At 48.7% G+C, this 15,412-nt stretch overlaps 1 protein-coding gene across 1 annotated transcript in view; it reads left to right on the top strand.

Annotated features, from left to right (window-relative positions):
* CSMD2 (CUB and Sushi multiple domains 2) overlaps positions 1-8,653 on the top strand; it is a 250,322-nt gene extending 241,669 nt beyond the window's left edge. Inside the window, exons 64-70 of the mRNA XM_030964453.1 lie at positions 209-274; positions 1,412-1,573; positions 2,653-2,765; positions 3,383-3,470; positions 4,257-4,395; positions 5,059-5,233; positions 6,362-8,653. Of these exons, the coding sequence (XP_030820313.1) occupies positions 209-274; positions 1,412-1,573; positions 2,653-2,765; positions 3,383-3,470; positions 4,257-4,395; positions 5,059-5,218 (728 nt within the window). The 3' untranslated portion in view covers positions 5,219-5,233; positions 6,362-8,653. The remainder of the gene's footprint in view (positions 1-208; positions 275-1,411; positions 1,574-2,652; positions 2,766-3,382; positions 3,471-4,256; positions 4,396-5,058; positions 5,234-6,361) is intronic.
* The last annotated feature ends 6,759 nt before the right edge of the window (positions 8,654-15,412 follow it).

Here is a 15,412-nt window from a genome sequence, read left to right as displayed (position 1 = left end):
CAGGGGCTGCCCAGAGAGGTTTGCAGCTCCCAAAGAAAGCCTGGATGTGGCACTCAGAGCTCTGGGCCGGGTGACAAGCTGGGCATCGGGCACAGCTTGCGCTCTGTGACCTCGGAGGGCTTTTCCAGCCTCGGGAGCTCTGGGGTGGGCAGTGCCACAATGCAATACAACACAATGCTGACCAGCTGTGCTTTGTGCCCCGTCGCAGCCGATGTCCGGCCCAGCGGGAGGCCCGTGGGCACCGCGCGGGAGCCGCCGCTCGCCAAGGCCTCAGGTGAGGCTCGGGGGGCTCCTCCCCATGGGCACAGCCCTGATCCCCCCAGATCCACCCTCCTGAACCCCTTCCTCGGTGTGAAAAACGCCAGTCGCTTGTTTTTAACATTTTAAGAGTTTAATAGTAGTAAAATGGTTATGAAAATAGTAATATAATTAGAGGGATAATGATTTGGAGAATTTGGATTAGGCAATATGAGACAATAGAAACAAAGAGTTATGGGCGTCCGGGTACCCGAAAAAGGACCCACGTTAACAGAGGATTAACCCTTAAAAGCAATAACCTGTTGCATAGTCATACACCTCATACATGATGCATAAATTCCATTCAAACACAGGATTCTGTCTGGTCAGTGTCAGCTTCTTCCTCTGAATCCTGAGAGCACCTTTGAGATGGGAAGAAGTTAATTTCTTCTGATAAGAGAGCAATAAATTCTTTTTCTCTGAAATATTTAGGTGTCCTGTGGCTGCTATTCCCTTCTTTTAAAAAAAGTATCCTACATAGCACAGTTTCTAACAATTTTTATAACCTAAAACTATATTTAACACACTACGTAAGAGAATTAATGCAGCATCACTTTCCAACACAACACATATAACATTTATTTTAATATTTGCAAAAAAACAATCATAAAATACGTGCATTTTTCACACTCTGGAAGCTGCCACATGCCCCATCCTATTCCCTGGAGAGCAAACAGGATCCTTACAGGAGCTGGACATCAACACCCACTGCCCTCCCCACCAGGATTTTGCACATTTATCCTTTTTTATTTGAAGTTTTCCTAATAAGTTTATTTCCTGAAGTTTATTTAAACTTTTCCTAATAAATTATTTTGGGGGTTGGTTTGTTTTTAAAACTTTCCTTGTGTTTTTGGTCACAACAGCCAACTTAAAGTCAGTGTTTTTGGCTTTATTCCCCATGGTGATGGCACAGAGCGGGTGGGATTGAAGATACTTAAAATACAAAATATTTTTGAAATATTAAATTTTTAAAACAATCTAATTATTGTCAGTGAATTCAAAGACAGAAATCCTGCTCTGTTTTGTTTTTTTTCTTTTCCCTGAAAAAATGGAAACGCTGCCGGGTTTTTGTTTTTGGTTTTTTTTTTCACATCTCCCACTGCTGTAATTCCAGTGCCTGCGGATGTGTTTGCAAGGAATTCCCTGTGGAAAGGCTCCTACGAGTACATGGGGAAGAAGCAGCCAGCCATGCTCTCTGTCACCAGCTTTGACCCTGCCACCAGCAAGGTCAACGCCACCTTGATCGACCACAGCGGGGTGGAGCTCCAGGTGTCGGGTGAGGGACGCGAAAATGTGGCCTTTGGGAGGGGGTGGCATTGGCACTGCCAGGGCAGGGACTGTCCCTGTGCTGGGACATTGTGGTAAAAGCCAATTCTGGATTGGATAGGTCATGTTTTATAGGATTGTCAGAAGGTACTGTGTCAAATCTTACTGGTGGACAACACATTCACACTTAATTTATGGGTCAGTGCGTGGTATTTGCATATCTGTCAAACTTCTGTATTTTTAGTGAGTTTATATTTTTTTTCTACTGATTCTCATGAGACAGATCTTATTGTTTATACTGGTGCACTTATTTTTCACTCTAGGAACAGATTTTTGTGTTAATGAATCTTTCATACCAAGATTGTTTTCTCATGGGAACTTGCAGCTATTAATTTAGGCCTGATTTTATGAAGCCTGTCTTTTATAATTTCTCTTCCTGTCTGCGACACTGGGACACCTCTAGGGCTGTGTCCAGTTCTGGTCACTCATGGCCAGAGAGACATTGAGGGGCTGGAGTGTGTCCAGAGAAGGGAAGGGAGTTGGAAAAGGGTTTGGGAACTCCTGATGGGGCTCAGGGGGCTCCCCACAACTCCGTGACAGGACACAGGTCAGGCTGTGCTTCCAGGATGAAACAGCCTCAATCTGTGCCAGGTTGGATATTAGGGACTGTTTCTGCATGGAAAGACCTTGGAACTGCCCAGGGAGGTTTGGAGTGCCCATCCCTGGAGGTGTCCAAGGTAGGACTTGGAGCTTTTGGGCAAAAAACATGAAATTATGTGAGCTGGACTTTGATGATCCTTGAGGGTCCCTTCCAGCTCCTGATTCCGTGAGTGCTCCATGTCCCTGCCCTCCTGGAGCACCAGGCTCTTCCTGATCCAGCAGCAGAACCTGAATATTAATTAAATATTGAGTCGAGTCCTTTCCCATGTGGAAAATACCTTCAATATCCTGGGCTGTGTTTCCCAGTGCATCCCACCACCAGGGCTGGTGTCCACTCAAATCCTGACGTGGTTTCTCTGCCCTCCCACTCAGTTATTTCCAACCAGAGTGACCCAGACCTGACAAAATCCCTTTTTTTTTTTTTCCCAGGGATTTACAAGAAGGAAGACGTGCACCTGCTGCTCCAGGTGTACCAGATCATGGGGCCACTGGAGATCTTTGCCAACAAGTTCAGGAATGACAAATGGGCTCTGGATGGACACGTGAGTGAACAAAATCCACCCTCCCTTGGCTGTCCCAGCCTGGATTTCCCTTCCCTGGAGCTGAGGGATGATTCCCAGAGCTGGGAGGGGACATGTGGCACTTCCCCAGCAGGTGACAGCTCCTCCTGCAGCTGGGGTTTTATTGGTTTTATTGTCCTGGGGTTTGGAATCCATCATCTCCCAGATAATGCTGGAGGAGAAACCAACGGGATTCGTTCCCTGTGGATGTTTTCTATCTGCTCAACATCTTGCTGGAAAAGCTGATTTTCCCTACTGGAGCCAACTCCTCACCCTCTGCCTGTGTCTGGGGCTTTCCCAAGCCCTTTAGGGATCCAATGGAGCTTGGAAAAAATGTGGATCCAACCGACCCATGGCCACTTTTTCCCTCTCCCTCTGGAATCAGCAATGTCCTCCGGTTTATCACAAAAAAATTTTTTTTAGCTTCCCTTCCTTCGAGAATGGAGAATTTTCAGCTGTCGGGCGGTGAAACTCCTTCAAAAATGCCAGGATTTTCTGGGGAATTGCATCAAATTAATGCACTTGGGAGGGGCTGGGGTGAGCTGGGTGTTAAATCCTGGGAAAAGTTGGATAAATCCATTGATTTCCACTCTCCACAGGTCTCGTCGGAGTCCTCGAGTGGCACCTTCGTGTACCAGGGCTTTGTGCGTGGCAAAGGCTTCGGGCAGTTTGGCCTCCAGAGACTTGGTAAAATTCCTGGGATTTGCACTTTTCCCCTCGATTCCAGCAGCTCCGTTTTGGCCTGGTGGGGGTTTCCAGGCAGGGAATGTTTCTCCAACCCCTGGCTTGAATTTTCCGCGCTTTCCGAGTTCTGCTGAGCTTGGTGTGAGGTTTGTGGGAGACGAACAGCACAAAACAAACAGCATGAGGATAAAATTTATCATTTGGGAACAAAATGAGGGATAACCAGGCTGCTGTCCAAAGCAGGGAGAGTTTGGAAGCACAAACAACACTTGGACTTTTTTGGTTTTTTTCCCAAATTCCCAGATCCCTGCCAAGCCCAAATCCTGTTCCCACCACAGCAAGTGTCTCCATCAGAAATCACAGGGGCTCTTGGGAGCTTAAACCACCCAAAGTTTAAGCTCCTAAATACCTCTTAAAGCATGGTTTGAGCTCTTTAATCCCTCAGGATTGCTGGAATCTCGTCACCTTTATGGATGCTCGTTATTGCAGCATTTCAGAGTCTCCTTAAAGCCCAACTTCATGCATCCAAGTTGGACCTTTTTGGCAAAATAAATCGATTTATATCTCTCTTTAATTGCAGATGTAAATAAATTATGAGACCTAAGTTGGGCTGGATCTCCATCCTTGCACATCCATTTTTAAATTCCATTTTCCAGCACCACGTCACTCATTTTGCTGCTGGTGCCACCTGTGCTTTGAGCCAAGCCCTTTTCCCCCGGCAGGGGTTTGGAAATGTGGGAAATGTGAGAGGAAAATGTGGGAAATGTGTTCCTTTCCGCTGTGTTCCAGACATCAGCATGATGGAAAATGATCCTGAATCCATAGGCCACCACTTTGCATCCAACAGCAGCTCCGTGGCAGCCGCCATCCTTGTGCCTTTCATCGCCCTGATTATTGCAGGGTTTGTGCTTTATCTCTACAAACACAGGTGGGTTTGGGGCAAGAATCCCAAAAGGTTAAAGAAATTTAGGGTTTTGAGAGAAATATCAGTGAGCTGGGCTTAAAATCCCCCTTTTAGGGCTGGTTTCATTCAGGAGGTGGGAAAATAAAGGACAAGGGTTTGGGAGAGGAGAGCAAAGAGGGTTTTTCTGGCCATTAATGGGATTTGTGGCCACATTTAGGAGGATAAAAAGCAAATTCCCCCCTCCCCATGGCTTTGAATGTGGTGTAAATTCAGTTTTGCTCCTGATCAATGCTGCAAACCCCTGGGTGGATTTTCCTGCCCCATCCCCACGGGTTTCCCCCGTCAGTGCCCTCCCTCAGGGCTGTCACCCTGTCATCTTGATTTTTTAAGTTTTTCTAAGCCTTCTGATGTTTACATTCTTGTACCAAACTTTCTCACACACTTTCTGTAAATAACTTTTTGTTTTGCATTCTTTTCTGGAGGAGGAGAAACTGGCTGGGCTGTTGGTTTGTCCAGTGTCATTGGAGAGGTGGCGCTGTCACCCTCCAACCCGCTGTCGCTTTTGGAAACCTACAAATTTTAGAGTCAGAAGATAAACTTCCCTTTTTTTCCACCTTGAAAACAGCGTTGTGTGTCCCGTGCCCTGCAGTGACATCACCTGTGTGGGTTTTGTCCCCCATGCCACAGGAGGAGACCCAAAGTCCCGTTCAACGGCTACGCCGGCCACGAGAACACCAACGTGAGGGGCACCTTTGAGAACCCCATGTACGACAGGAACCTGCAGCCCTCAGACATCATGGCAGGCGAGGCCGAGTTCACAGTGAGCACGGTGTGCACGGCCGTATAGCGCCGTCCCCGCGCGGTGAGTGGGACACGGCCGCCCCACGGCCACCGGCGCGCCCTCGGGGCTGCGGGGGTGTGTGGGGAGCTGGAAGGGTTTGGGGTCTTAGAGTGTGTGGGGAGCTGGAAGGGTTTGGGGTCATGGAGTGTGTGGGGAGCTGAAAGGGTTTGGGGTCATGGGGTAAGTGGGGTTGGAAGGGTTTGGGGTCATGGGTGATGGGGGTAAGGGTTGGGGTCTGGAGAGGGGTTTGGGGACATGGAGTGTGGGGAGCTGGAAGAGTTTGGGGACATGGAGTGTGGGGAGGTGGAAGGGTTTGGGGTCATGGGGTAAGTGGGGTTGGAAGGGTTTGGGGTCATGGAGTGTGTGGGGAGTTAAAAGGGTTTGGGGTCATGGAGTGTGTGGGGAGGTGGAAGGGTTCTCTTGGGATCATGGAATGCACAGAGTTGGAAGGGTTTTCATGGGATCATGGAGTTCAGGGAGTTGGAAGGGTTCTCTTGGGATCATGAAGTGCAGGGAGTTGGAAGGGTTTGAGATCATGGAATGCATGGAGTTGGAAGGGTTCTCTTGGGATCATGGAGTGCAGGGGGTTAGAAGGGTTCTCTTGGGATCATGAAGTGTGGGGAGTTAAAAGGGTTTGGGATCCTGGAGTGTGGGGAGTTGGATCATGGAGTACAGGGAGTTTGAAGGGTTTGGGATCATGGAATGAGAGGCGTTGGAAGGGTTTGGGATCATGGAGTGCAGGGAGTTGGAAGGGTTTGGGATCATGGAATGCGTGGAGTTGGAAGGGTTTGGGGATCATGGAATGCATGGAGTTGGAAGGGTTTTCTTGGGATCGTGGAATGCATGGAGTTGGAAGTGTTTGGGACCATGGAATGCGGGGAGTTGGAAGGGTTTGGGACCATGGAATGAGAGGAGTTGGAAAGGTTTGGCACCATGGAGTACAGGGAGTTGGAAGGGTTTGGGATCATGGAATGAGAGGAGTTGGAAGGGTTTGGGATCATGGAATGCATGGAATGTGTGGGAGTTGGAAGGGTTCTCATGGGAACATGGAACGCAGGCAGTATTCCATCTGGAATGCTCCAATTTTAGGACACCAAAGCCCCTTCCCCAGAATTCCCACTTGCCGTGACCAACCCCTTGCTTCCCCAGATTCCCGTGGCCGGTGTCCAGTGTGGATGACTGTCCCACCTCACCATCCATCCATCCATCCCCTCCCCACCTCCCTGCTCCCACCCCCGCCGAGGCCGTGGGGAAGCTGCTGCACCTCCCTGGAATTCCCGAGGGGCTGCTGGATCCACCTCCAACCTCCATCCTGCTGGATCTCCAAGCCAAAGGTTCTGCTCCGGCCCCGCTCCCAGAGCTCGGGAAGGCCTGGTGGTGGGAAGGCTTTCCCCAGCTGCTCCTGGAAGGAGCTTCCCAAACTTTGGGAAGAGCTTGGGCGACAAAGAGGTTGTGCACAAGGTGCTGGATTCTGTGGGAAACACCTGGATGAGACAGGATGAGGATTTGTGTGTCTGGGTTTGGGTTTCTGGGTTATTTTTTTGGTTGGATTTCCTACCCCAGGGCTTGAGCAGAGGAAGGGTTTTCAAAGGGGAGCTTTCCAAACCTTGGGAAGCTTTTCCCCTCTTCCCTGTGTTTGGTTTTCCTTTGGGCATTCCTGGCTGGATTTACAGAAAACACCTGGATGGGACAAGATGAGGATTTGGGGTTTCTGTATTTGGGGTTCTGGGTCATTTCTTGGTTGGATTTTTTACCCCAGGGCTTGAGCAGAGGAAAGGTTTTCAAAGGGGAGCTTTCCAAACCTTGGGAAGCTTTTCCCCTCTTCCCTGTGTTTGATTTTCCTTTGGGCATTCCTGGCTGGATTTATGGATAACACCTGGATGGGATAGGATGAGGATTTGGGTTTTCTGCATTTGGGTCTCCGGGTTATTTCTTTGTTGGATTTTCTACCCCAGGAAGAGTTTTCCAAGTGGGACCTTCCCAAAAGCTTCCCTCTTCCCTGTGCTTGATTTTCCTTTGGGCATTCCTGGCTGGGTTTTTCCTGCCAGGAATGTTCCCCCTGATCTGAGCTGGGCCCAAATCCCTGATCAGGAATTCACTGCCAGGCGATTCCTGAAGGGACAGGAACATCCAAAGGGACAAAAATCCTCTCTGAAAAGAACTCCACACTAATTCCCCCAAAAGCTTCCCAAATCCTTTGCCCTTTCCAGACTGATCCTGGCAATGCCAGAGGAGTTTTAATTCCCATCCCAAGCTGCTCCCTTTATTTCCCAGGTGCACCGAGGTTTCCTGGGATTTTGTGGGAGCAGGGAAGGCTCTGGATCCTTGTGATCCAAAGTTTGCTTGGAGTCACTTTTTCTAGGATCAGGGGAGGCAGAAGTGCCATTCCCAGGTCACTGAGTCCAGGAGGCTCCAAGGAAAATCAGGATGAACCCTCTGGAATGGGGGTTTCCATCCATGCTCCCATTCCAGCATGGATTTTCTCCTCCCTGAAGCTCTGCCTGGGATAATTTGGGAATTTTTGTTGGTTTATCCTTGATTTTCTGGATGTAAATACATCAATATTTTATTTTTGTTACTCCCGGCTCTCCCACAGGGAGCAGAATCCCCAGCCTGCCAAAAAAATGCCGCCTGTGCTCCCAAAAATGTCACTTCTGCTCCCAAAAATCCCACCAAGGTGCTCTGATTTGTCCCTGGGAAGCGGGAGCTGGATCCTGAGCCCTGATCCAGCATGGGCAGGGGCCAGGGAAATGTTCCCACATGGATTTGGGGAGGATCCCAGGGTGAAATTACACGGGCAGATGGATTGGGATGGTGTCAATCCCAGCGGGACTCCAAGGGAATGTTCCCCTCTTCCCTTGTCCCCTCTCCATCCTGCCAGGGCTGGAACAAGGCTGGGAGAACCCCTTGGAATCCTTGGATCCCACCCTGCCTCCAGCTGGGCTCTCCTGGCCCATCCCTGATCTTTTCCAAGCTCAATTATCCCTAAAAACCCTGGAACCCAACCCAAACCCCTGCTCTGCCACGTCCCAGTCCCAATGCCCAAAATTCCAACGATCCCTGGAAGCAGAGCTTGGATCTCTTCCAGGTTCTTCTCCAAATTCCAGGGAATCCTCCCCTGGCTGCTCCAGGTGATGCTTGCCACACCTGGCTCCCACTCATTCCATGGAAAATCCAGGAGTGCAAAATAAATCCAAAATATTTAAAACCACCCAAGCAGGGAGAAGAGGGAGCTCGACTTTAATGGAATTTGCTGCTTCGGATCCATGAATTCCCTTTTCCTGCTGTTGCCCAGGGAGCCAAGGAAGTGGGAAAAGGGGTTTGTCCCATTTTTTTTGCAATCTGGCTGAGATCTGCTCCATGCCATTCTCCATCCTTGTGCCCAGAGGACTTGCATATGGTAAAAAAAAAAAAAATGGGAAAAAGGGAAAAAAATGAAAATAAAAGGGAAAAAAATGAAAATAAAAGGAAAAAAATGAAGAAAAAAGGGAAAAAATGAGAAAAATTATAAAAAACCACAAAAAAAGCTCAAATCCCTCTTTTGTACAGAGATATATTTTTATTAATTAAAAGTTTGTACAGCTAAAAAATAAATTAAAAAAAAACAAAATGTAATTTTTTTTTCATTATCGTAGGGAAAAACAAGAACAAAAAAAAAGTAGTGGAAAAAAGAAATCAGCTTTTTTTTGTAAATGTAATAAAGTGTATAAATGGTTTCCATAAAAATGTACATATGGAATCTCTCCATGCCCCTGGCTTGTCTGCAGAATTCCCAGTTAATTTATCTGTCTCTGTATATGAGGCTTTTCTGTGTGTTCCCGGCGTTCCCTGCGGAATTTCAAAGCTATTTTCGATTTTGGACTTCCAAATAATAAAAAATCTCGATTTTTGCATTGCTTTTTCTTACAGCCCCCTGGTGCTTTCTTTTCTTTTCTTTTCTTTTCTTTTCTTTTCTTTTCTTTTCTTTTCTTTTCTTTTCTTTTCTTTTCTTTTCTTTTCTTTTCTTTTCTTTTCTTTTCTTTTCTTTTCTTTTCTTTTTTTTTTTTGGGGGGGGTATTTTGTTTTTGTTTTGGTTTTTTGTTGTTGGTTTTTTGGGTTTTTTGTTGGTTGGTTAGTTGGTTGGTTTGGGGTTTTTGGGGGGGTTTTTTGGGGGTTTTTTTTGGGTGGTTTTTTGGGTTATTGGTTGGGGTTTTTTGGGGGGTATGTGTGAATTCCAAAAGGTTTATCCCGGAATTTTCAGGATGTGCACACACCGCTCGTGCAAGGATGGAGATTCCCAACTTTTCCAGCACATCTCTGTTTGAGGAAGGGGGAAAATCCGAGCAAATTGGGTGGATTTGGATGAATGGATTTGGCTTTTCCAGCAGGATTTTATCAGCGATATCCCATGGGAACCCTTCCCGCTTCCCAACCCCTGCATTCCTGCTCCAGGAGCCCCAATTTGCCTTAATGAGGTTTTAATTAACGCCTCCTCTCTCGCCGTGCCTGGTGATTGGCAGGAATTAACTCGGGATCGAGGAAATTCGGGATGAAAAAGGCCCTGGAGGGATCTTTGATGTCCCGCGGCTGCTCCCGTGTGGATTTGATGCTCCCCTGCCTTTTATTTGGCTTTTCCTGCTCCCAGACGCTTCATCCTTGGATTTATCCTTGGATTTGTCTCTTCCTTGGCTCGGTTTATCCAAAATAAGGGCAGGGGAGGGAGCTGAGGTTTTTTGGGACGGGATGAGCCTGGGGCAGGGCGTTCCTTGGGATTTTGGGGCAGCAGAAAGGATCCTGCTGGATTTCCATGGATTCACGGGGTGGGAAGAGGATCCAAACGCTTTTGGAGCTTCCCAGAGGAGCTGGGGCTGTCCCATCCCGGGAATGTCCAAGCTTGGAGCAGCCTGGGATGGTGGGAGCTGTCCCTGGCCATGGAATTTTGGGTGGAATGGGATCATCCTTAAGGTTCCTTCCAGCCCAAACCATTCCAGGATTCTTCCTGCTTCCAATTCCCAAAATTTCCCTCCATATTTGGGGTTTAATCCCTGACCCAGGCTCAGCTTTTGGGTGTTCTTCAGGAGAGAATTCCTCATTTCCCAAGCATTTTTTTTTTGCCACCAAGTTCCAGCCCTGGAATCTCCTCCAAAACAGGGATTTGGTGCTTTTCCAAAGCTTTCCCAACCCCTCTGCCAGCATTCTCTGGAATGAAAGATCCCAAAAATCCCCCCAGATCTTCCATAAGCTGCTGATTGAGGGAGAGACCAGCAGAGAAACTGGGAGAGAGAGCTGGAGCTTCCACTGGGAATATTTAGGGGAAAAAAAAAAAACAGGGAAAGATCAGCAAAACATCCACTGGGAAAAAAATTCCATGGAGAGAGCAGCAGGACAGGAGCTGGAGCATCCCCCGGGCATTTTTGGGGTGAATAAAACTGGGAGAGCTGGAAGGAGCTGGAGCATCCACTGGGAATCTTTTGGGGGAAAAAACACAGGAAAGGGCCATTGGGAAAACTGAGGATTTCTTCAGGAATATCCCATGGGATTCCTTGGAGGGATCCCTGCCCTGATGGCAGGAGTTGGTTCATCCCAAAAAAAAAAAAATAATCTGGAAGATATTTTTAATTAGGATTTTCTTCTTTGAAAATGAATCCCCCCCCCCGAGTTTCAATTCCTTCCATCTGCCAGCCTGGAATATTCGAAGCTCTGGTAAAAAGTGGGAAACTCCCCGTGAGGAGAGTGGAAGTGCAGGAGGGACGGAAAAGATGGAATCATTGCCTTCTCCCACCTGGGATTTATAAAATAAACTATAAATTAAATATCTCTTTAATTAAATGTCACTTTAAAGATCACCTTAACTCAGCCTGAGGACGGAGGGAGAAGGGGGTGTCAGGAGGAATAATAATAATAATAATAATAATAATAATAATAATAATAATAATTTCCACATCCAGGAATTATTGCTCCATTTGCCCTTTCCAGTGGCAATTCCAGCCGATTGTGGAACAAATCCTTGGGAAGCCTTGGGAATCCTTCTCCTCTCCCATTAAAGGGGGATTAAATTCAGCTTCCAAACTGGAGGGACGTGGTTGGATCTTCCCAAGGGAATTCGGGGTGTGGGAGGTTAAAAGGGAGACGGCACCGAGGGGAGTTCTGTGCTCCCTTTTTTCCCTTTCCCCCCTTTTTTATCCCTTTTTTTCCTCCTTTTCCCCCCTTTTTTTCCCTTTTTTTTCTCCTTTTTTCCCCTTCCCCCCCCCTTTTCTTCCCCCTTTTCTTCCTCCCTTTTCCCCCCTTTTTTTTCTCCTTTTTTCCCCTTTCCCCCTTTTTACCCCTTTTTTTCCTCTTTTCCCCCCCTTCTTCCCCTTTTTTTCTCCTTTTTTTTTCCCTTCCCCCCCCCCTTTTCTTCACCCCTTTTCTTCACCCCTTTTCTTCACCCCTTTTCTTCCCCCTTTTTCCCCCCCATTTTTTCCCTTTTCTTTGCAAGTCCCAGGTTTTTCAGCAGGGAGAACACGGCTCATCAGCAGAACCGAGCCACTGGGATTGTAACTATTGATTTTTCCCTGTTTTCACCACTTCTCAGTGCCTGGAAAACATCACTGGAGCCAACACTGGGCACTTTGGGACAGCTTTGGGATTGCAGGCGCTGTCCCGGAGCGTTCCTTTGGAAATCTGCCAGGAAATCTGACCAAAAAATGGGAAAAATTGTTTAAAATCCATGTTCAGACACAAAAAAAAAAAGAGCTCAGGGTGACGCTGATGGAGCTGCTTGAACCTGGAGTAGCTTTGCACTGGATGTGGGATTAGCTGGTTTGGATTGGCTGCCATAATCAGCAAAATTCCCAATTCTTCTTGGGAATTCACACCCTGGGCAGCCAAAACCCTTGGAATTGGACACAACTGGATGCAGGATTCCCAAGCACAACTTGTGGCTGGAAGCGTCCAAGGCCAGGATGGAAAAACCTGGCATCCATGGCATTTCCATCCCAAATCCCTCTGGAATTCTCTGCTGCTCCCAAGGAATGGTTTTAGGGCAGGATGGTGCTGCCAAGCCGGGCTGGGCTGAGCTCCTTTGGAAAAACCCTTGGAAAACAGATGGGAACAAAATGGTGTTGGCAGCAGAGACAGGTTTAAGGATATCGCATCCCAAATTTTGGCAGCCCGGGGAGGTGACCGGAGCAGGGACAGCTGCCAGGATTTGAGGGCAAAGCAGGGAAAATCAAACAGGAATCTTGGGAATTGGGGTTTTGGGAATTCCTCAGAAGTGCTGGGGCTGAACCCCAAACTCCAGCCTCTGCCAAGGCTTGGGGGTAATTAATGCCACAACAAACCCTCGTTAAGAGGCCTAATTAATATTATTTCATTTACAGACAGGAGGCAGCTGTTCCCTGCTTCCCACACAGGGAGGGTTGTGCCAGGAATTGTCCTGCAGGGATACCTGGGATGGGATCTGGGGTCAGGGCTGGGGCTGGGGTCAGGTTTGGGTCCAGAGGGAGGGATCCAACATTCCAGCCACGTCCCCAAGGGTTTTCCCAGCCCTCATCCCATCAGCAGCATCCCTGTCCATGGGCGCCATGGCAGGATGGATGTGGGAATGCTGGATTTGTGTCCATGGGCTCCATGGCAGGATGGATGTTGGAAGGCTGGATTTGTGTCCATGGGCGCCATGGCAGGATGGATGTGGCAATGTTGGATTTGTGTCCGTGGGCTCCATGGCAGGATGGATGTGGCAATGTTGGATTTGTGTCCGTGGGCACCATGGCAGGATGGATGTGGGAATGTTGGATTTGTGTCCATGGGCGCCATGGCAGGATGGATGTGGGAATGCTGGATTTGTGTCCATGGGCTCCATGGCAGGATGGATGTGGGAATGCTGGATTTGTGTCCATGGGCTCCATGGCAGGATGGATGTGGGAATGCTGGATTTGTGTCCATGGGCTCCATCGTAGGATGGATGTGGGAAGGTTGGATTTGATGATCCTGGAGGTCTTTTCCAACCATCACAATTCCATTATTCCCAGGCTTTCCATCCCTGTTTTCTGCCTCTGTCCCCCTCTGTCACTGCCAAGCCAATCCTGCCCTTCCCCACCTTTAATTTGGGCTCTCAGGATTTCCTGGCCTCATTCCCGCAGCCAATTCCATGGAAATGAGTGGAAGTGAATTCCCTATGACTCCCCATTCCCTCTTCTCACCCTGCACGAATCTTGGAGCTATTTTGGGCAGAGCATCCAAAATTTGCCCTTTTTTTTCTGCTGGAGAAGCTTCCTGAACTTTGTGCATCTTGCTTGTGGAGCTGGGAGCACCATTCCTGGTGTTTTGATGGAGTTTGGGATTAATTTATCCCAAATCCTACAACATTCCAGCAGAACAAAACACTTTAAAAACAAATCCCTTCCTTTAGGAGGCAAAAAAAAAAAAATCAAACAATAATCCAAGAATAAAAATCAGGAATTTTATGGCACCTCCAATAACGAACTCCGTCCTCAGAAGCTCATTTACGTATTTAAGTCCTTGTTTAATATTCTAATTAGCAGTTAATCAGCTATCGAGAGAGAACAAACGGTGATTAGCTCATCTTCACCTCCTCCAGGTGATTTGGGCTCATCAGCTCCGGGGAAACTTTCCTGATATTCCTGAATTATTCATGGCCACGGGAATGTCCCGGCGTGGGATTTCTGGTGCATAACCGAGGGGGACATGGTGCCTTTTGGGGAAAAGGGTGCTTTGGATGGGATTTGGGGAAAAAATTCCGCCCTGGGAGGGTGGGAAGGGGCTGGGATGGATATTTCAGGGGAGCAGTGGTTGCCTCATCCCTGGAAGTGTCCAAGGCCAGGTTGGGACAACTTGGGATAATGAAAGGCGCCCCTGCCCATTTAATTTAATTATTCCAGGCTACCATTTATCCCGATTCTTCCTTTCCTCTTTTCCCACAGCTTTCCAAGGGGTTGGGAAGCAAAGGAAAGCTCCTGCGGGAGGTCTCAGGTCTGGAGGAGGAACTGGTGCAATCCCAATGGGATTCCTCGATCCCCTTTCCCTTCTCCCCTTTCACCTTTCCCATCCCACCGAAGGCGGGCAGGACGCTGCACTCCTCCTGTATTCCCGGGGAGCAGATTCCTAAAGCCCTCGGAATAATTTGGAAAGATTCCACCCGGTTTTGCTTGGAAAAGAAGCCCTGCCTGGCCAGGCTTTGGATCTTGACGTTTGGCTGTCTGGGAGCAGGGATCAGCTGAGGTGACAAGGACTGGGCTGGCTCCCAGGAGAATCCATGAGGCACGAGCAGGTGGGAGAGAGAGAGGGCAGGAGCTCCAGACAGCTGCTTCCCGGAATTTTAATTAACTCCCGAGCTTTTTAGTCTTCCCAGACGCCGGCTTTGCCAGGCTCTGGATTCCTGGTGCCTGCCAGGATGGATCAGGAAGGTCAGAGCTGCTCCTTGCCAAGGCAGAGCTCCCTCGCTGCTGCCCTCAGCGATTTTGGGGAAGCTGTGCTGGCTCTGGAAGGTGCGGGATCAGCTGGAGCAGAGTCTCTGGATGTGCTGGAGCTCATCCCATCCCCATCCCATCCCATCCCATCCCATCCCATCCCATCCCATCCCAGGCTGTGCTGAGTGCAGGACTGAGGAGCTCCCAAGGATTCCTGGATCCTCCTGGATGCCCAGGATGCTCCACAGCCACAGCAGAGCTTTTCCTGCTTTGTCCTGGGAAGTGGCTTTTCCCTGCTCAGCCCTCAGTCCCTCCTGGAAGTGGCTTTTCCCTGCTCCAGGACCCAAATTCAGCCCCTGATCCCTCCTGGAAGTTGTTTTCCCCTGTTCCAGGACCAAAACTCAGCCCTGATCCATCCTGGAAGTGCCTTTTTTCCTGCTCCAGGACCAAAATCCAGCCCTCATCCCACCAGGAATTGGCTTTTCTCTGTTCCAAGACAAAAATTCAGCTCCTGATCCTTCCTGGAAGTCGCTTTCTGCTGTTCCAGCACCAAAACTTGGCCCTGATCCCTCTTGGAAATGGTTTTTTCCCTGCTTCAGGACCAAAACTCAGCTCCCAGCCCCTTCCAGCCCTTCCATGTCCATCCCAAAAGTGGGAAGGAGTCAAAGGAAGGGAATTCCCCCTTTTTCCCCCCTCAGCCCGATCCCGGGGGATGCTCCAGCCCCTTCCTGAAGGAAATCCGCGTTTTTCGGGAATACGCCAGGCTGGAAGAGCCAATTCCACGGGCTGGCAGCTCCCTCTCGTGGGGAGA

The sequence above is a fragment of the Camarhynchus parvulus genome, chromosome 23, assembly GCF_901933205.1.
Source record: "Camarhynchus parvulus chromosome 23, STF_HiC, whole genome shotgun sequence".
NCBI lineage: Eukaryota > Metazoa > Chordata > Aves > Passeriformes > Thraupidae > Camarhynchus > Camarhynchus parvulus.
This window is presented reverse-complemented; position numbering and strand designations above follow the sequence as displayed.